At 38.3% G+C, this 19,291-nt stretch overlaps 4 protein-coding genes across 4 annotated transcripts; all 4 read left to right on the forward strand.

The window, feature by feature from the left end:
• The first annotated feature begins 740 nt into the window (after window positions 1-740).
• On the forward strand, window positions 741-2,292 carry LOC147851126 (UNC93-like protein 1). The gene has a single exon (XM_087335404.1). The coding sequence runs from the start codon at window positions 778-780 to the stop codon at window positions 2,194-2,196; it is 1,419 nt and encodes a 472-aa protein (XP_087191530.1). The 5' UTR covers window positions 741-777; the 3' UTR covers window positions 2,197-2,292.
• A 2,429-nt stretch (window positions 2,293-4,721) lies between these two features.
• Window positions 4,722-9,497, forward strand: LOC147851127 (protein disulfide isomerase-like 5-2). The gene is made up of 5 exons (XM_087335924.1): window positions 4,722-4,979; window positions 7,088-7,191; window positions 7,526-7,896; window positions 8,552-8,868; window positions 9,079-9,497. The coding sequence occupies exons 1-5, from the start codon at window positions 4,773-4,775 to the stop codon at window positions 9,397-9,399; spliced, it is 1,320 nt and encodes a 439-aa protein (XP_087192050.1). The 5' UTR covers window positions 4,722-4,772; the 3' UTR covers window positions 9,400-9,497.
• Window positions 9,498-11,167: 1,670 nt separating this feature from the next.
• LOC147851128 (pentatricopeptide repeat-containing protein At3g03580-like) lies at window positions 11,168-13,069 on the forward strand. Its single transcript, XM_087335561.1, has one exon. The coding sequence runs from the start codon at window positions 11,168-11,170 to the stop codon at window positions 13,067-13,069; it is 1,902 nt and encodes a 633-aa protein (XP_087191687.1).
• A 1,714-nt stretch (window positions 13,070-14,783) lies between these two features.
• Window positions 14,784-19,074, forward strand: LOC147851129 (uncharacterized). Its single transcript, XM_087335945.1, has 5 exons — window positions 14,784-15,193; window positions 16,755-16,951; window positions 17,592-17,666; window positions 17,816-17,891; window positions 18,797-19,074. Exons 1-5 carry the CDS (start codon window positions 15,115-15,117, stop codon window positions 18,856-18,858), a joined length of 489 nt encoding a protein of 162 aa, XP_087192071.1. The 5' UTR covers window positions 14,784-15,114; the 3' UTR covers window positions 18,859-19,074.
• The last annotated feature ends 217 nt before the right edge of the window (window positions 19,075-19,291 follow it).

Below are 19,291 nucleotides of genomic sequence, written 5' to 3' on the forward strand. Positions count from 1 at the left end.
TTGGAAACCTCCCCCTCTCTCTCACGTTTGTGTCTGTGTAGTCTTAGAAAACGGCTTGGAAACCGGTTTGGAAACCTCCCTCCCTCTCTCTCAACCAGGCATTGGCCATAATTTGCAGGAACATTCGTAATTTGCAGGAACATTCGGTGGTTCTTGTGAGAGGGGGAAGGGTCAAAGACACGTCTGTGTAGTCTCCCTCTCACTCACTCACTCACTGTGTAGTCTCTCCCTCCCTCCCTCTCTCCCTCCCTCTCTCTCTCTCTCTCTCTCTCTCTCTCTCTCCCTCCCTTGTCTGCGTAGTCTCTCTCTCTCTCTCTTGTCTGTTGTGTAGTCTCCCTCCCTCCCTCCCTCCCTCCCTCCCTCTCTCTCTCTAACTAATTTCTAACTTTCAAGTTTTTCTCTAACTTAAGTACTAAACCACGTAAACGGCTAAACCGGTTTGGCAAGGCTCAAGCCAAGCCGAACCAATCTCAAACTGTTTAGTCAAGCTCAAGCCTAAGACGAGCCGTTAAGCTGTTTTAACCGTTTTATGATTGAGCCGAGCATTCGCAGATCCCTAGTAAATGGTTGGTTCTAAATATCATCAACGATTTAGTTTGAAGGAAGAGTTCTCTCTCTCTCTCTCTCTCTCTCTCTCTCTCTCTCTCAAACAATTTAAGAAGCCCAATGACTCTCTCTCTTTGGAAGTAACGAAGAAAAGAGTTGTAGAAACACACACACACACACAAAGAGATACATAGAGAGAGAGAGAGAGAGACGTTACAGACGAGGTTGGGGATGGGCATGACGTGGCATTGTCAGGGGTACAAGACCGCGTTCACACAGGTCTGCCTGGTAGGGATCATCTGTTTCTGTTGTCCAGGCATGTTCAATGCCTTGAATGGCATGGGAGGAGGTGGCCAAGAAGACCCACATGTGGCCAACAACTCCTTGACCGCCCTCTATGCCTTCTTCGCGGTCTTCGGGGTTCTGGGCGGAGGAATTTATAATACTTGCGGTGCTCGGGCCACCCTATTCGCTGGTTGCTGCCCATATGTCCTCTACGTGGCCTCTTACCTTTACTACAATGACCGGCCCGACCACGCCTCCTTCTTCGTGGTCATGGCCGGTGCGGTTTTAGGCATCGGGGCCGGGCTCTTGTGGGCAGCCCAAGGTGCCATCATCACTTCCTACCCTTCTCCCTCCCGAAAGGGCCTATTTATCTCCCTCTTTTGGACCATCTTCAACTTGGGCGGCGTCTTGGGCGCTTTCATACCTTTGGCACTTAACTTCCACTCCGAAAGCACGGGCCACGTGAACGATGCCACCTATGTAGCATTCATGTCCATCATGGCCGTCGGCGCTTTACTTGCCTTGCTTCTATCGAACCCTAATTCGGTACTACGCGACGATGGAACCCCCGTGAGAACTCGCCTCGGTCCCGAACCTCTCTTCTCAACTTTGTTCGGCGAATTGATCCAAGTTTCTAAGCTTTTTGTCGATTGGCGTATGCTCCTTCTCGCCCCGGCTTGCGTAGCCTCCAATTTCTTCTATACCTACCAATTCAACAATGTGAACGCGGCCCTCTTCGATGTGCGGACACGGGCTTTCAACAATGTCTTCTATTGGGGTGCCCAAATGGGTGGCTCCATCATGATGGGATATGTCCTAGACAAAAGCCATAAGAGAAGAAGAGTCCGGGGACTCCTCGGCTGCGGCATTCTAGCCACCATCGGGATGGCCATATGGGGAGGCGGATTCGCTAACCAACTGCAGTATTCTCGAGCCCGACCATTTGAACCCAAATTGGATTTTGCACTAGGCCGCCCATTCGCTGGCCCATTCGCACTCTATGTCACTTACGGCCTCCTCGATGCCATGTACCAAACCCTTTGCTATTGGACCATAGGGGCGATATCAGGCGAGCCAGATGAGCTTAGCCGATATAGTGGATTTTACAAGGGTGTACAAAGTGCGGGTGCCGCAATTGCATGGCATATCGACAACACGGGGGTCTCGTTTGTTGGTGAGCTCCTCATCAATTGGTTGCTTATGGGCGCCTCATTCCCGCTCCTTGCCATCCTTCACATGTGCGCTGTTAAAGAGGAGGATTGTGGTGATCCTAGTGAATCGGGTCTTCAAGATCAGGAGGAGGCAGCCATCCCCTCTAAACTTGGGGATGCCACCAATGTCCCCACCACCATGGCTAAAGAATAATCCCCTCATTCTTAGACTCTCTCCTCTTGACTAAAGCCTATTGTGTTGTTTAGTGGTCATCAATAATGTCCCAAAGCCTTTGGGACACCTAATGTGTTGGTCATATCATCAAAGCCTTTGGGGCACTTGTATTGAATTATTTTGTATGATTGATGTTCAACTAATATTATTTTTTATAAAATATTGATTCTACAACAAGATAATGTGCCAAATTCCAATTCGTTTCTTTCCAATAATTGTGCTAGTGTCTCAGCTTGTATGAGTAGGACCAAATGTTGAACAAAGTTACAAAATAAATACAAAATATTTCTGATCCAATGTTTTGTTGTATACTCCCTAATGGATAAAGTTGGCAAGAGTGACCAAGGAGAAATTGTCAAATGGATTGAAGCTAATGAGCGGCTCCTTTTTAGAGGACACAACGTTTTTCCTATTTTCGAGCCTTCTAATCATAGATAGATATTGATCAAGGGATCGAACACGCATATGAATATGGGATTAGCTTTAGATAACAATATGATTGAGTTTTGAGAGATCGAGAGTACCAAAATTCTAGTTTTTGAATCATCCCTACTTGCCCCTACTTGCTAAGGTTGAGATTATTATTCCTATTTAAAAATACAATAATTTTGAAGTGCAACTCTTTTGAGACTTATTTTTCCTATAGAGTAACCTTCTTGTCTAGGAGTTTCTCATTTAAGGCCCAATATTGTCTCTCATGTAATTTCACTCTATTCATGGATCTTTCTTTCTCCTTCAAATTATGGGTGGAGGAAAACCTACTCCTCTACCCATGAAGTATTTTCCAATGTGCATGAGAATTACTCTTAACTGAACGTGGGATATCTTTAAACTCCCCCCTTGGGAAATATTCCCAACTTTACTCAAAAAAACCCGAAGGACCCACAAGAAAAAGCATATAGTCAAACTAACTAAAAAGCTATAACATGTAAGGCATCACAACTACCAAGTCAAACATAATTGAAGAACTGTTAAATTTAGGAATATGTTAAATTGCTCTTAAGTGCAAACTCCCATAATTTACCATAGTTAAATATAACTTTGGTTGGACGCTACAAAAATTTAGAAAGAAAATTATTATAAGGTGTAATACTTTACATTGGAGGGTACGCTAAGATCTTATTATGATATAATAACAATGTATATCAACCATGTGCATAAACTTGTAGTTTTTTATCAAACTTCTCATTCATTATTGAAGTTTAGTTGTTACTTTAAATAGCAATATTGATGCACTAAGATGTATCTTAAGAAATGATTTCTCAAATGAGCAAAGGTGCAATATTATAATATTTAGGAAGTTGAGAGAGTAGGAACTATAAGTTATTTCATTTGGCATATAGACCAATAGTTAGACCATGTGATTCAAGAAAGACCCAAATATTTTTGTACACACGATGACATGTTTCCAAATCATTAGTTAACAACATAGGGAAGAGATTCTAATCAAGTTGTACGCGGGTTGATTTCACGTTCATTTGGTGAAATTCTCCTATTGCTAAGGCATGAATCAATAAGAGAAGAATATTGATCAAACACTGGTGCAAATTCTCATCCTTTTTTACATGCCTCAATTGTAACTTTGTTTTTGAATGATTCATGAATCGATGTGAATGCAAATTATATGTGGGCAAAAAAGCACTACAAATGTTAACCCATTGTGTCAGTGTGAGCTCAATCTCCTTAGTTGGGACTCTCTAACCTTCACACACTTAGGACAAGCAACCTACTATTACTTTCAAAGATTATGAAGGCAACAAGTTTTGTGTTATAATTGGAAAAACGCAAGTAAATTTAAGCTTCATAAACGAGAGAGAGCCTTATGGATGTTGGAATTTATTGCCAAGAGAGAGAAATAACCAAACAATAAACCATTACAGGGGAGGAGATGAGAGAAAGAATTGAAATCAATACATGTATATTCAATAACAAAAGGGAAAAGGTGGAACTTTCAAAATTCCCCTAGAGGCATTGCTATTCAAAAATCCTTGAGAACATAGAGTATGACATTCATAGTTATCCACTGCTTGTTTCGAGTCTCTCTCATGTTTCAACATATGCTTGAATTCAATCGTTTCAGGCGAGTATATGAATGTTATTTTACACACACTAGAAATCTCAAAGATTGACAAGATATTGTCTCAAAACAAAATGGAGTTAGGTCTCCATATGATGACTAGGAATTAGAAACCAGTTGGTTTTGGCTTAACTAGTTTGGCCTTGTAAGTTGTCCAAGCCAAATAAGTCAAGGCCAATATAGGTAAGCCTTAATTGGTTAAGGAGTTTTCAAACATGAACCAAATGAAACCAAACCGATCTTTAAACCAGTTTGCAAGGCTCAAGCCAAACCGAGCTGTTCTAAACTGCCGAACCAGCAAACCGTTAATATAACGTTTTAACGGCTCCGTTCCGGCTTGAGCCGAGCCGTTGCCGACTCCTGAGTCCTAATAGGCTATTTAGGTGAATTGATAAAAAACTAGAAGGCATTATTTTTGTAGTTTTTGCAAAGAAAATGTGCAACTAGGAGGAGGAGAGGAAGCAAAAGAAATCGATCCATGGACAGCCCTCGCAGCTTAGCCATCATCTGCCTTCTTCAGATCCTCTTTTTTTCCTGCATTCTAGTGAGAATTGATGGAAACGGCGGATCCCTTGTACTTGAACTTACTGAAACCACTTTTGATTCAGCTATATCCGATCATGACTATATACTTGTGGATTTCTACACTCCATGGTGCGGCCATTGCAAGAGGCTATCTCCTGAGGTGAGAGAAATTCTTTATGCATACGTATATACATGCGTATTATTATATGTGTGTATATATGTGTGTGTGTGTGTCTGTATACATACACATATATATGACCTTATGTCAAATTGCATCAAATTCAGAATCTTTCACTTCTTCATAGATCATTGAATCTTTTGGATATTACTTTATTATTCTTTACGGCAGTATGCAAGGCGAATATTTTAGAAATGGGAGATATCTCAACACACGGGTGTTATTTTCCCCCATACATGCCACAAATTAGTTACACCAAATATGTATGTATGTGTATATATTTCCCACATTCCTTCCTTGATGGCTAGTTCATGGCTTGCCTATCTTGCATAGAAAGCAGAAAGCAGAAAGGTGTAAGGTGTGGAGAGCGAGAGAGAGAGAGAGAGAGAGAGAGAGAGAGAGAGAGAGAGAGAGAGAGAGAGAGAGAGAGAGAGAGAGAGAGAGAGAGAGAGAGAGATTTTACTGTATGAGGCCAAAAAGTACAATTTTTTCATGTAATACATGTGAATGTGAGTAACAACTCTCAATTTGCAAGAACCTTACTAATGAATGTCATGACTCACAGTCGTGAGTGCACATTGTGACTATGAGAGAAATTCGTGCAAGGATTGCGTTTGGTTGAAGCTGTATTGAAAGCATAATCGAATGTGATCAAAGGTGGAGCATTGTATCAAAATGTGATACTCAAGACTCTCAAATGTTTTTAAAGGAGAAATGTGCATAGTCGACTAGACTTGTCACCTGTGGACATCTTGACTCACATGAAAATAAGTGTGAACTAAGTTGTATGGAAGCAATGGTTTGGATGGTAGATAATGGAATGGGCTCTAACATATATTGATGCGTGCAACTTCCCCATTTGATGAAGAATATGGTTTTGTAGTTACACGCAACGTATGTACTATAATGCATGAAGTGTGAGCCTCCACATTTTCCCTATGTTATGATACATTGGCATTGCAAAAAGGCCTTATTCACAAAGAATCCATTGATGCATCATGAAATGTGTTACATCCCACTTCCAAACAAAATTTTCATATCCTGTGTCCAATTGGAACAACGGTTTTTGCTTTGATGTGTCCTTTGGATATTTTCGATTGCTTCTTGAGAGTGAGTATTGTATATATTAATACAATACAATTGAGAGAGAAGAAAAGAATGGTGATATTTTAATATCCTTAGAAGGGTAGAGATATGACCTATTGGATGAAAAAGTAGCATTACAAGATAGCCTGGTTGGTATGCACAACAATTTGATGGTGAGAAGCATTGTTAGGATGGTCATGAATGCTTCAAATTGTTGTGGGAGATGCTCCTCATCCTATCATGACTATGAGTGCGGAGGGTGATTACTCTTCTCCAATTAAATGGCATGGAGGATGAAAAAACGTGGTTGGATGCATCCCATCATGTTGGCTTTCTGTGAGTGTACTTGCATTGCAGTTTGCAATTCTTGGCATTCTCGTCCCATTTGGCTGTGAATGAATAAGTAATGCATGATCTGATGTCCTTCGTGAGTATATAATCAGTGTGTACCTCAAGTAGTGTTGCCACATTCCATCTTGTAAACCATCTTGTATTCACCCTATTGTCTGGCGTGTCCCAAAGTATGGTGTGGTCCACCTTAGCCACAAGGTGCCATTATAGAAACAACTTACATACCTTCGCAATGTTCTCCCATTAGGACGGGGTATAACTCCACTCCATATAGCAAGGCTTGGATTACCAATGGATTGAAATATTTGATCTTTGTGTGGTATCTCTGAAGGTTATTGAGATTGTATTTAGATTGATGATGTACCCAACCAGCTTTCAACTGATGTCCTATGCATGTGCCCCAAAAATGGTTGGCAGGGACATCAATGTATAAATATTAGCTTTGTCCTTGTAAGTGAGGCAATTTTGTTCGTGATTATCATATGTATTTGGTCCCTTTGATAGGCCAATCTCACTACAAAAAATCTTCAATGATGTGAACTGTGTGTGCGTAAACATCCTGTGAGAAGAGCACCACATCTTATGCATAGAGAAGTAACAGTAATGAAATGTTTGCCTAAACTTGATCATTAACTGACAAAGTTTTACACTAGCTGGATGCAGCTGCTCCTGGGTTAGCAGAGAAGTCCCCACCCATTATCCTTGCAAAAGTAAATGTGGAACAAAATGCCAAACTTGCATCGAAATATGATGTTAGGTACCTTTCTGCCTATTGTTTCTTGATATATTATTTTCAGTTAATGAAATCTTAAAATGGTCACTCTTTTTTCTTAAAAAAGTATATATGCCAGAAAGCCACACATTTTAATTTTTTATGTTTGCCTATATCTTGATTAATCGGAAAATGCATTGCATCTCTAAATTAAGGCATTTGATTCTTTGTGTGCTCAAGTTGATTAAGGAAAATGTGTAGCAATTTGTAGAAAACAAGATAAAATAAAACAACTGTGGTATTTTGGGGCAAATACACTTAATAGTGGTTTAGCGTTGCTTATATCGGCATGTAGAAAGTAAATATTGGTTTCCATTAGGGCATATCCGACACTCAAGTTTTTCATCAGAGGAATTCCAATTGATTATAAGGGTCCTCGCAAAGCTGAATCTCTTTCCTCTCATCTTTGGAAGCTGTCTCATCCTGATGTGAAAGTGCTAAAGAATGAGGCTGAACTTGAAACGTTTATGCAAAATGATGATTCAAGTTTCCCCATATTTATTAGTTTTGGGATGAAAGAATCTGCTATTTCTTCACATTTAGCAAAACAGTATAAAAACAAAGCATGGTTTCTGGTCTTAGAGCAATTTTCCGAGAAAGCAATGGAGAGGTTTGGCTTTGGCAAAGCTCCTGCTATTGTTGCTCACTCTGTTCAAGGGGATATAGAAGTTCATTATGGACCTTTTACAGGTGTTTTCTTAACTCTACTACAGTTCTTGGCTCAATTTAATTCTATAACACCTTTTTAAATTTCTATACAATGGTTATTTTTCCCAGTGCTAATAATCTTAGATAGTTATTAGAATCTCTACAGTCTACTGCGAAATGTTTTAAATAGTCTGTCCTTTTTTGGGTTAAAATTTTTACATTCTTCATCTTGATTGTTGGAATGTTAAACCTTTTAATATACTCAGTCCTTTTTTATGTTAAAATTTTTACATTCTTCATCTTGGAACATGAAACCTTTAAATACTGGGTCCTTTTTTGTGCTAAATTTTTTACATTCTTCATCTTGGAACATGAAATCTTCAAATACTGGGTCCTTTTTTGTGCTAAATTTTTTACATTCTTCATCTTGGAACATGAAATCTTCAAATACTTGGTCTTTTTTTGTATTAAAATTTTTACATTCTTCATCTTGATTGTTGGAACATGAAACCTTCAAATTTCAATAATATTCTCTTTATATTTTGTATTCTTAATTTCTGTGTCTTTCCAAAGGGCTTCATAATTGTAAATATTTTCATAGTTAAAGACAGTGTTAATAATCTCAAAATGATTTACCTTGACAGGATAATTTTCTTATCTATCACAGATCATGATTTATGTCTGTTATGATTTTCAGGGGATAAAGATGATGATGTGGTGAGGTTTGTACAACAGAACCTTTTGCCACGGGTGAATGAAGTCACAATGGACAACTTACTGAATATGCGTGAACATGGTCGACCAATTGGCCTCGCTATCTTGAGAGACGATATGTCAATTCCATCTGTATCATTCATTAGAATGTTACGAGATTTGGCTCCTCGTAACCAAGCCTTCATCTTTGCACATGTGGATTCAGTTAAATTTCCTTCCTTTACTGACACTTTTCACATCGACAACAAATCTGTTTTGCCTCGATTCATTATATGGGATGGCCACTCCACATATTTTGAGGTAATTATACAGTTTCAAATCAAAATTATTGTGTGGGTTAAATATGAAGAGCTCATAGGTAAAGCAATTTTTCTTTCGTCATCTGATATGAAAAAGCAAAATTTTCCTGAGAAGGCAAACTTTATGCCATTGGTTTAATATAAAGGAAGCAAATTGGTGCCATGCTTGTGTCTGACTTCAATATGTCTATTTTGTATGCCACCTTGCCAGAATTCAGAAGGTTATGATTTTACTGCTGAGAAAGCTGAAGAATACATCAACTTGTTTCTTCAAGAATTCAAGGAAGGGAAGGCTAAAAAGGTAAAGGTGAAAGGACCAACTTTGATAGAATCTCTTAGGTTCTTTATCGGCACAAATAGCTTTTATATAGTTCTCTTTGTCATCGGAGCTATAATTTTCGCCCATAGCATTTGGGGATCAGCAGATAGGGACTATATCGGCATAAGGCCAATGGACTACAATGGCAATGCAGAGAGAAGAAACCCATTAATGTCTTGTAGTAATGACACTAGTTCAGTTAAAGAAGACTAGATTCAAAGTTAACTTAGTCCTTGATGATGCCCCTTATGTTATGCCATGTGAATGTATTTATAATATGAAGCCAATTTGTTATAGATCATCATTTTCAAAGGAAATCTTTCCAAAGAAAATATGATTAGCTTTTTCTCAATCTAATCGGGTTTCTAATTGAGGGTAAATGATTTTTGCTTCGCTTCTGGATTCTAGATGAAACCCCTGAGACTTGTTTCTATATGTACCTCTTTTACAAAATATTGAAGGTTTGAATAGGATTTATGCAAATGATTAGTGTGGAATTGTTACTCCAATAGGCAAGTTGTTATGCCATTGCTCCATCATGAAAGAATTGTTCAACATCATTCATTTGTTAAGGAAGGAAAAAGTTTCAGTTTCACATTTTTTCCTTTTTCCCTTTATGATTTAATGTGTAGAAATTGGGTCTTTACAATTTGTTCATGTTATTGCACTTTACCAGACAATTACAATCCCATTTTTTAAATGTATGATTGATTGATATGGTAAATGTATGGTCTCTATTATTGAATTCAGGGATGACTATTGGGCATTGTTTCACCCCAATTGTTGGGTGTCATAACGTTGTAGAACCCTTAGTGGGTTAATATATTATATAATGTATTTTAATGCCATTTTGACAATAAGGTAACATTGTGATCATTCATTCAGAACAATACATCTACGTACTGGTGAACTTAACAGCCCATCAATTCTCTCACATCTTGTATGGATATATTGACTTGATGATGTTGTCTAAAGCATGTTCAAATAATTTAACCAATTAAATATGATGAACCATAACAAATATGCGATTATTAAAATCTTCGAGTAGAAGCCCATTGGATGGCTAGAGATGTGGACACATTCCATAGTACATCTAGCTTGTATTACGGGTTCAAGTATGCATACATGGATGATCATGTTGTTGGCCACAACTAACATCAAGGAGACTCCTTATTCAATATACAACACTAATGAGACATGCACAAAGATTGCTTGCTCTTTATACAACCTCGAAAGTAGAAGGATACATCTAGATTGTAATGATATGAATCTTGCTTGACCTAATGCTGTCATAGCTTCTCTAACTCTCACCTCCTCTTAATTATCTAGTGACACATACAGCCATGACAAATTCCTTAGCAATAACTCAAATTGAGACCTTGTGGTTGATCACATAACTAATATATTAACATGTTGAATAAATGACCTTGTAGTTCATTAGATTTCTCCTCTCTCTCTCTCTCTCTCACACACACACACACACACACACACACACACGCACATGAGGTGTCGATTGTGTTCAACTAATGACCCCACATGATTTGGCCTCTTGGGCATCCAAAATACCAAAACATCGTGAACTCGGACATTTACACAAATATCCAGAGTTTTAAAAACATTACCTGGATGGCCTAAAACCTCTTTGAATATGGCACCAAAATTCACCTAAAACCGTTTTGGATAATTTCCGGAATACCCCTTTTCTGTTTCCCCCCTTTTTAATCTCTATTTCTCAACTTGTTGGGTCATGTTTTTACTTGCAGGTATTTGACGAAATAACAGAATGACGTGGTGACCAGTTTTTGCGTTAGAATTATTTTGCCAAATCGATGAATAGTGTTCTTTTCTTACTCAATCAAATTGAGGTCTTTGTTAAGACCTCCATGGTACCATTCACAAGGCAATGAAAAGATATTGTAGAAATCCATCTGATGTATATAGATTCCTAGCCTTGATCAAGGATTGTGCCCACAAAAGAGATATGAGGAAAGGCGAAGATCTACATCATGAGATTCGTAGAAATGGTCTAGAGAAAGATGCCTTCATTGCCAGTAGCTTAATTGGCATGTATGCCAAGTTTGGATTCATGGAGAAAGCTCGTGAGATCCTAAACAACCTTCATGTACAAGATGATGTAGTCTCATGGAATGCACTAATTGGAGGATACATGAAACATCATTTCGGCAATGAAGCATTGGATTGCTTTAATGAAATGCGAGAGAAGAGCATATCTCCGAATGTCGTCACTTATGTGTCTGCATTAAAGGCATGTGCCATTGTAAGAGCTCCATATAAAGGTCAAGAAATACATATTGAGGTCTTGAAGAAGGGTTTGCTAGATGAAGATGTTTCTATTGGAAGTACCCTTATCGAAATGTATACATCTTGTGGGTTGTTATGTGTTGCCCATGACGTGTTCGATAAGCTTCCGAATCGAGATATTTACTCATGGAATGCTCTCATTAGTGGATATGTTGGCCATGAATGTGATGAAAAAGCATTGGAATGTTTTGATGAGATTCAGTCTCATTGGGATTTCACTCCAGATGTGGTCACATATGTTTGTGCCTTGAAAGCTTGTGCTAATATCAGAGCGTTGTATAAAGGCCAAGAAATTCATGGTGAAGTTATGAGTAGAGGGTTGTTTCATCAAAACCGTATCGTTGCCAACTCTTTAGTTGATATGTATGCTAATTGTGGTATGCTTACAAAAGCCAAAGATGTGTTCGATAGTATGGAAGGTCATGATGTTGTTTCTTGGACCTCATTGATGGCAGGATATCTAAAATGCGAGTATAATGAAGAGGCACTCCGATGTCTTGAATTGATGCAAGGTCATGAGGGTATCTCCCCTGATTCTGCCACATTTGTGTGTTGCCTAAAAGCTTGTCTAATTGCAGAGAGAGGTGGATATATACATGGTGAAATTGTCAAGAAAGGGTTAGAAAGAGAGGTTCTTATAGGGAATGCTCTCATTGATATGTATGTCCATTGTGGCCTGATTGAAAGTGCACATGGAGTCCTCTGTAAGATGCCTAGTCGAGATATCATCTCCTGGACAACATTAATTGGAGGATATGTTAAACAAGGTTATAGCCAAGAAGCGTTGGATTGTGTAACAAGGATGCAATGTGAAGACATAACAAGTAATACGTATAGTTTGATGTTCGGCTTAAAAGCTTGTGGCAGCCTAGGGACTGAGGCAAAAGGCCGTGAAATTCACGGTGAGATCACAATGAAGGGATTGGGTTTTTTGGTGGGATGCCCTTTCCTTAGTAGTGCATTGGTGGACATGTATGTGAATTGGGGCTTACTTATCGATGCATCCTATGTCTTTGAAAAGCTCTCTACTCGAGATGATGTCTCTTATACTGCGATGATAACCGGATTTGCTCAGGTAGGTGATATCCAAGGGCTGGTTCATTTGCTCAGAAAGATGGAAAATGAAGGGATAAAGCCGAATAGTGTCACTTACCAAAGTGTCCTTAATGCTTGCAATCATGTGGGTCTTTTAGATAGTGGGCAAGCATACTTTGAGGTGATAAGCAATGGCCAGTGTGGTATGAATCCATGTATTGAACACTATATATCCATAATTGATCTCTTTGGTAGGGCTGGCCAAGTAGAGAATATGACCGAAATAGTAGAAAATATGCCTTTCCATCCGAATTCAGTCACATGGCATGCTGTGTTGGGCGCATGTCGGAAATGGGGAAATGTAGAAGCTGGTCATGATGCCTTTCGACATGCAATTGAGATGGCCGGATGTGACGAGGGAGCATATTTTAGTATGTTTAACATATATACTGATGCTGGCATGCATGTCGACGCCAAATGTGTTGATGAATCAAGGCTACAGAAAAGCGTTATGAGGCATGTTTAATATCTAGACAGGCATTGGCATGCACATAGATAAGCGCATGAACCCGAAAGTTGTTCGATGAATCAAGGCTATAAGATCTAGATAGATGCTGGCATGCACATCAATATGACAAGTATCAATCAATGTCTAGACGTTAGTTTTCAAGGGACAACTCAAAACAAATTAATCCCATCGATGAATCGAGGCTATAAGATCTAAATACATGCTGGCATCCACATCAATATGACAAGTATCAATCAATGTCTAGACATTAATTTTCAAGGGACAACGCGAACCACTTAATCCCATGTATGTGTGATATACATGAAGCATGTATCTGGATAGTGATGGCAATGCTATAAACACTAGCAAGCAAAAAAACCCCTCCTTTCTCTACAAATATCCTTGATTGTGTTGAACATCCTAGTATCCCATTATTGACACTTGCTAACCATACCTTTTGATGACCCAATATGTGTGGCACATTCAACATTCATCATGTACCATCAAAATGTTGAGCTTGATGTATGATGAGCAATCACAAGATGATGATGGAGGAGTGCCAGAATTAAATGGTGCCATTAATGGACTTCAATGAGAATTTTGCCAATGTAAAGAGCTTGTGGAGGACGGTCCAAGCACATAAGGAGTTACAATTAAACACTTGTTCTCAAAAGGGTGATACCCTACCTCATAAACAAAGCACAAGTGTCGACGATTCTTATTGTGCATAGCAAGATTGGATTAAGTATGAAAGGGCGAATGTTGCTGAACAAGCATTGGCAAGAGGGAGACAAGAGCCTAGCATGCTTAAGCTCTTTATGCATGCGGTTAAGGTGAAAGAGGTAGAAGTGTCTGGGATGAATGTCAAAGAAGATAGATGAAAGGAGTTTGAGGTTCTGGAAGCTAGACCCAATCACATTGGGCATGCTTCGTTCAGAGTCTTTCATGTCTACTCTAGGAATTGGCAACGGTTTGGCTCTAGACTAAATCGAGCCGTTAAAACCGTTTTTAAATGGTTTGGCGGTTTGACTCAGTTCAGGCTTGAGCCTCTTTCACTGCTTTGAGCTTGGTTAGGCAAGGTTCAAGCTGAGCCAAACTGTTTAGGGCCAAACCGGTTCCTAAACTGGTTTGGCTTTAAACGGTTTGTCCAAACCGGTTCCTAAACGGCTCTAGCATTAAACGGTTTGTCCAAACCGGTTTAGTGTTAAACGGTTTGTCCAAACCAGTTCCTAAACCGGTTTAGTGGTGTGGTTCAAGTTTGAAAACACTCAAACCAATTAAGGCTTAACCAGTTTGGCCAAACCAAACCTGTTAGGCCGAAACTAAACCTTTGCCGATTCCTTGTCCACACTGGAGTGTATTGTAGACGAGGAAAAACATACGGGGTTTCATTGTTTCTAATGGAGGGTAATTTTGGTATTAGGAAAAAGGTTGGAATATAAAACTGCGGAGGGTAGTTTTTTAATATTAATGAAAATAGTTAAGAATACCAGCGAGGGTACTTTTGATATTAAGGAAAACGTGGAAAGAATGAATATCAGGGACTCGGGAGGGTAGGTTTTGATATTAAGGAAAAGTCGGAAGAATACCGCCGGAGGGTGGTTTTGACATTCTGAAGAGCGGTTTTTGTTTTTATTTTTTTATTTTTTTATTTTAAAAAAAGCGAAGAATCCAATGTTCGGGCGGGAAAATGAAGAGAGAGAAAGTAGAGAGAGAAAACGGAGACTCTCTCTCTCTCTCTGCACAGAAAGAAACGATGGAAGCTTGATTTATTTCTCTCTCTCTCTGTGCACAGAAAGAAACGATGGAAGCTTGATTTGTTTCTCTCTCTTTCTCTCTCTCTCTCTCTGTGCACAGAAAGAAACGATGGAAGCTTGATTCGTTCAGCTCTCTCTCTCTCTCCCTCGCTTCTTCTTCGCCATGCTGTTTCCGCTCTGCTAAACCCTAATTTATCCTCTCTTCCCCTCTCTGCTGAGCAGGCATGGATTTTCTCTCTCTGCATTCCAGGATTTGAAAGAAAGACAGGAGCCTAAGAAGGGGGTAGAGAAAGAGCGTTGTCCGCCATGGTCAGAAGCAAGAAAAGGGCGAGAAAATCCTCTCAAGTATCTTCTTCTTCCAATGTCGATCAACAGATAAATACAGGTTTCTTGTCACTCAATCTCTCTCTTCCATCCTTCCTTTTTTCGCTTCTTGTTTTATTGCTGAACTATTTTATCAACGAATTCTCTAGATGCCTTCTCAATTTCCACGACTTTTTGAATTTACCCGTGGCTTCTGCTTTTTCTTCCTTACATTGAATTGTTTCTGAAGGAAAATCCGAGCCGCTTTTCAAGTGTTCCTTTCTCTTAATTTGTAATTTCTATATTTCATTGAATCGAGCAACCTATTCTATCATCTCTTAATGACTTTGCAATTATCTGTCAGAGTTAGAGCTTTCTGAGGCTTCATGACTAAACGTCAGAATTAGGAATTTCTGAGGCTTCACGACTAAACGTTAGAATTAGGGATTTCTGAGGCTTCACAACTATCTGTTAGAATTAGGACTTCTGAGGCTTCGCGATGGTTTCCTGAGGCCTTACAAGTATCTAGAGTCTGTTTCCACTTTCTTTCTGAGCATTTGCACCACCTGGAAAATTTTGGTTTCCACTTGTACAATCAAAGTTCCGTGACCTAGTTTCTCTCAGGGTCTTCACTTCTGATCCGCTCCTCGGTGTGGGAGCATTAACTTTCTGTCAGAACTGATTCTATTGTTTCTTGAATCAGACTTGTTGTTGGTAAGCTTCTTGAGACTTCACTCTTTTGCTTGAAGATAATACGTGACTTAGTTTTTTTTCATCTTTCTTGGAATACGTAGATTGATTTATTTTTTGGTTTATATTCTTGATTCCTTCTCTCCTATCTTGAGAAAAATCTAAGCTTCTTTCCAATGGTTCCCTAAATATGTCTTCTGGATTTTCATTTTTCATTGAATCTACTAGTGGCATCTGTTCACTCTCTATCTCAGAGTCCTTCTCACCTACTGTCAAAACTAGACTTTTTGGAATGTTTCATGATCCCTTCTCTCTTTTGATGAGAAACCCTAGTATATCTTTTCTAGGTTTTCTAATCTGGCCTCATTTCCCATTGGTAACATTTCTGTGGCTTGTATTCTCTTTCATTCTGATATATTCGGAATCATGTTTTAAGCTTCTTGATTGTTTTCCATTTTCTTGAGACAAATCCGCTTGTCCATCTTCCTTTGAATATATGTACTGGTGACTTCTTCTCATTCTTCCTGAGGGTCACAATAATGTATCAGAATTATGGTCTGATTTCTTTTCTTTCTTGAATAAAGTCTTTTTACCATGGCAACTCATGATATCTTGAATCCTTTTCTTGTTCCTTGGCATTAATCCAGTCTATTTAAGGGTTATTTATCTAATCCCAAAGGTATCTTCTATATTCTTGAGAGAATTAAGTTTTCTATTGCATCTGTTCTCTTCCTTCTCAGAAGGGTTTATTTTCCATATGCATATCCGGCAATGACCTTTACTTTCTGCTCTCTCTCATTTCCATGTTCATGGAAAAAAAATTAAGTCTTCTGTTCTTTATCTGATTTTCTTTCTTTATCTCCCTTGAAAATATCAGTATTTCCTTCCTTTATCTTTCAGATCTCCCTTTTTTTCTTTCGTTGTTTGATATAAAATGTATTGATTTTTTTCAGATGTAGAAAGCAGCAAAGGGCGACCAAAGAGACATAGTTCAACACCCCCAGCAACCCCCAGTACTCCTGTGAATGCTCAACCTGAACGCCAAAGAAAACCACATCGTTTCCGACCTGGCACAGTTGCCCTTAGAGAGATTAGGCATTACCAAAAGACAGTTCACTTTCTCATTCACCCTATGCCATTTGCTAGGCTGGTAAAATTTCTCTCTCCAACGATTCTCTCTTGATGAATTTAAAATAACATAAAAATACCCTCTTAAGGTTTTCAAAATCACAAGATTACACCTATGTAAAATCAAAATTTGGGGAATTTCGTATGATATAGAATGCTTTTAACTTTGAACAATGGTAAATGTCCAAAAATGTTGTTATTTTTGTTTGTGGTTTACTCTGATTACATTAAGCAAAACCGAATGTGGTATATTTGTGTCTTATCTATGAAGTTTCTATTTTTACTTATCTTGTTTTTCCTGAGTGGTGTAGTTCTAAGGTTTAATATGAAAGACTCTTGTATGGGTCCTTGTATCTGTAAAATTATCCTTGTTGCGTATCGAAATAAGTAGATGTTGCTGTAGTTGTATGGCTCAATGGGAAGGTCTCTTGCATTGGTGCTGAGCATATGTAGATGTTGGTGTAGTTGTATGGCTCAATGGGAAGGTCTCTTGCATTGGTACTATCCTTATTCTTTGGTTATAATGAGTGCGCAATGATCGTGTTAGTCAGTTCTATATGTAACAGTTGGATGCTTTTACTATCCTTGTTTTTGGTAGTAACGAAGACTGAATCACTGAAATTACATTATGTGGATCTCAGATGTAACATTTTATGTTGCAGGTGAGAGAAGTAGCTGCTCAGTTTTCTGATAGTGTATCCAGATGGACTGCTGAGGCACTGATTGCTCTACAAGAGGTGAGAAGTGATAATTCCACTTAACTATTCAAGTATAATTGTGAATTATATATTGTTCACTCTTTATCACCCAAGTGTATATGATTCCATTCGTTATTATCCATGTCTACCTTGTATAATTATTGATTAAGACAAACTCAATTACCCAGGCTGCAGAAGACCATATTGTCCACCTCTTTGAGGATACCAACCTTTGTGCAATCCATGCAAAGAGAGTTACAATCAGTATGTCTCTTCTCTTTAACCCATTCTATTATGTGCAAGTTAAAGGTTTTAGTCTGATTGGTTGACTAATCTTATATTATTTAAAATTAGTTTATGTAAAGCATTCTTGTTAGGCAAAATAAATGTTTGGCTGGTTGTAGTGGTCCGTGGAAGAACAGTGATTTTAATACCATTTTGGAAATGTTATTTAACTGATATATGTTATTGCCAATTATTTCTCAATATATCTCTATGATGCAGTCTTGGTGCTAGATAAGAGTGGTCATTATTTGTTACAGTGCCGTGATAGTAGGAAAAATTTTCTTAAACACATGCTATAAATGAGTGCACAAGTTATAACTACACTTCATACTAGCAATGTAAGGAAAACTTCAGAAACAGAATTATATATTATCATCATATCTTGATGAGAAGAGAATCTAAACACTATGGTGACCATCTTAAGTAGTAAAGTATGAGAATTGATTCTAGAGTGCATTGTATCACCTGCCTGTAATTTTGGCTAATAAATGTAGATCCATGTCCATGCATTAAATCAATAACTTCAAAGATTCTTGTGTTGATGTAAGATGTGCTGTATGGTCATATCAATAGATAGAGGTTTCCATCAAATGTGCTAGAATTAATTGCCTTTGTAAGGCTTTAGATTTTGGATGGTGGAGCCTGCGATTTTTTCAAATAAAACTATGGATATAATTTCCAGAATAAGCATGTGTGCTTTTCTTGAATTTCATACACATATAATCTTCTCAAGAAAGGAACTATACTAAGGACGCAGGAGTAGTTGCCTATTGCATGTAAGTGTATTTTGTTAATTTTCATGAATCATGACAAAACTACTTATCCAAAGCCTCGTTGACTATTATTGGGTACTAAAGATGACATTTTTGTGTATGCCTTTGCAGTGACTAAAGATATGCAACTAGCGCGACGATTAAGAGGAAGCACATTAGATAGGCCTTGGTAAACCTGTGTTGTCATATGTACCATGTATAACTTAAATTGTTTTGAGTTGATCGATATGCTTTTACTCCATCCATGTCCATGAGAAGAAAACTGTTTGGTAACTTTGGTTGAGCCTTACATCTTCTCCTTCAAGCATAGACGTTGGCTCATTTTTAAAGAAAAAAAGCATTTCTTCATGTAAAAATCAATCGGGAACAAGATAAAACATTTTGGTGAATTACAATCTTGTTCTTCATCAAATACTCTTGTATTCTCTGTCTGTCTGTTTCTCTCATTAGTCTTTCGATTGTTTCTTCTTGCAGTCTTATGTTGTGTTTTGATTATATGCAAATGAAATCTTTTATTATATGAACTCTAATGTCTCATACAAACTGGGTAAACATGCACTTTTTCTTAGTTGTTTTTTTTCTTCATGCAAAATATTAAATATACCA

The sequence above is a fragment of the Azolla caroliniana genome, unplaced genomic scaffold, assembly GCF_043228905.1.
Source record: "Azolla caroliniana isolate FFs.n. ecotype wild unplaced genomic scaffold, voAzoCaro1.0.p SCAF_20, whole genome shotgun sequence".
Taxonomy (NCBI): Eukaryota; Viridiplantae; Streptophyta; class Polypodiopsida; order Salviniales; family Salviniaceae; genus Azolla; species Azolla caroliniana.

Excerpts from the sequence above, each read along its gene's own strand:
- LOC147851126 (XM_087335404.1), top strand. The coding sequence starts at position 778 with ATGGGCATGACGTGGCATTGTCAGGGGTACAAGACCGCGTTCACACAG.
- LOC147851127 (XM_087335924.1), top strand. The coding sequence starts at position 4,773 with ATGGACAGCCCTCGCAGCTTAGCCATCATCTGCCTTCTTCAGATCCTC. Across the intron at positions 4,980-7,087 it reads GCAAGAGGCTATCTCCTGAG|CTGGATGCAGCTGCTCCTGG; the intron begins GTGAGAGAAATT and ends GTTTTACACTAG. Across the intron at positions 8,869-9,078 it reads GCCACTCCACATATTTTGAG|AATTCAGAAGGTTATGATTT; the intron begins GTAATTATACAG and ends CCACCTTGCCAG.
- LOC147851128 (XM_087335561.1), top strand. The coding sequence starts at position 11,168 with ATGAGGAAAGGCGAAGATCTACATCATGAGATTCGTAGAAATGGTCTA.
- LOC147851129 (XM_087335945.1), top strand. The coding sequence starts at position 15,115 with ATGGTCAGAAGCAAGAAAAGGGCGAGAAAATCCTCTCAAGTATCTTCT. Across the intron at positions 15,194-16,754 it reads CGATCAACAGATAAATACAG|ATGTAGAAAGCAGCAAAGGG; the intron begins GTTTCTTGTCAC and ends GATTTTTTTCAG. Across the intron at positions 17,892-18,796 it reads TGCAAAGAGAGTTACAATCA|TGACTAAAGATATGCAACTA; the intron begins GTATGTCTCTTC and ends ATGCCTTTGCAG.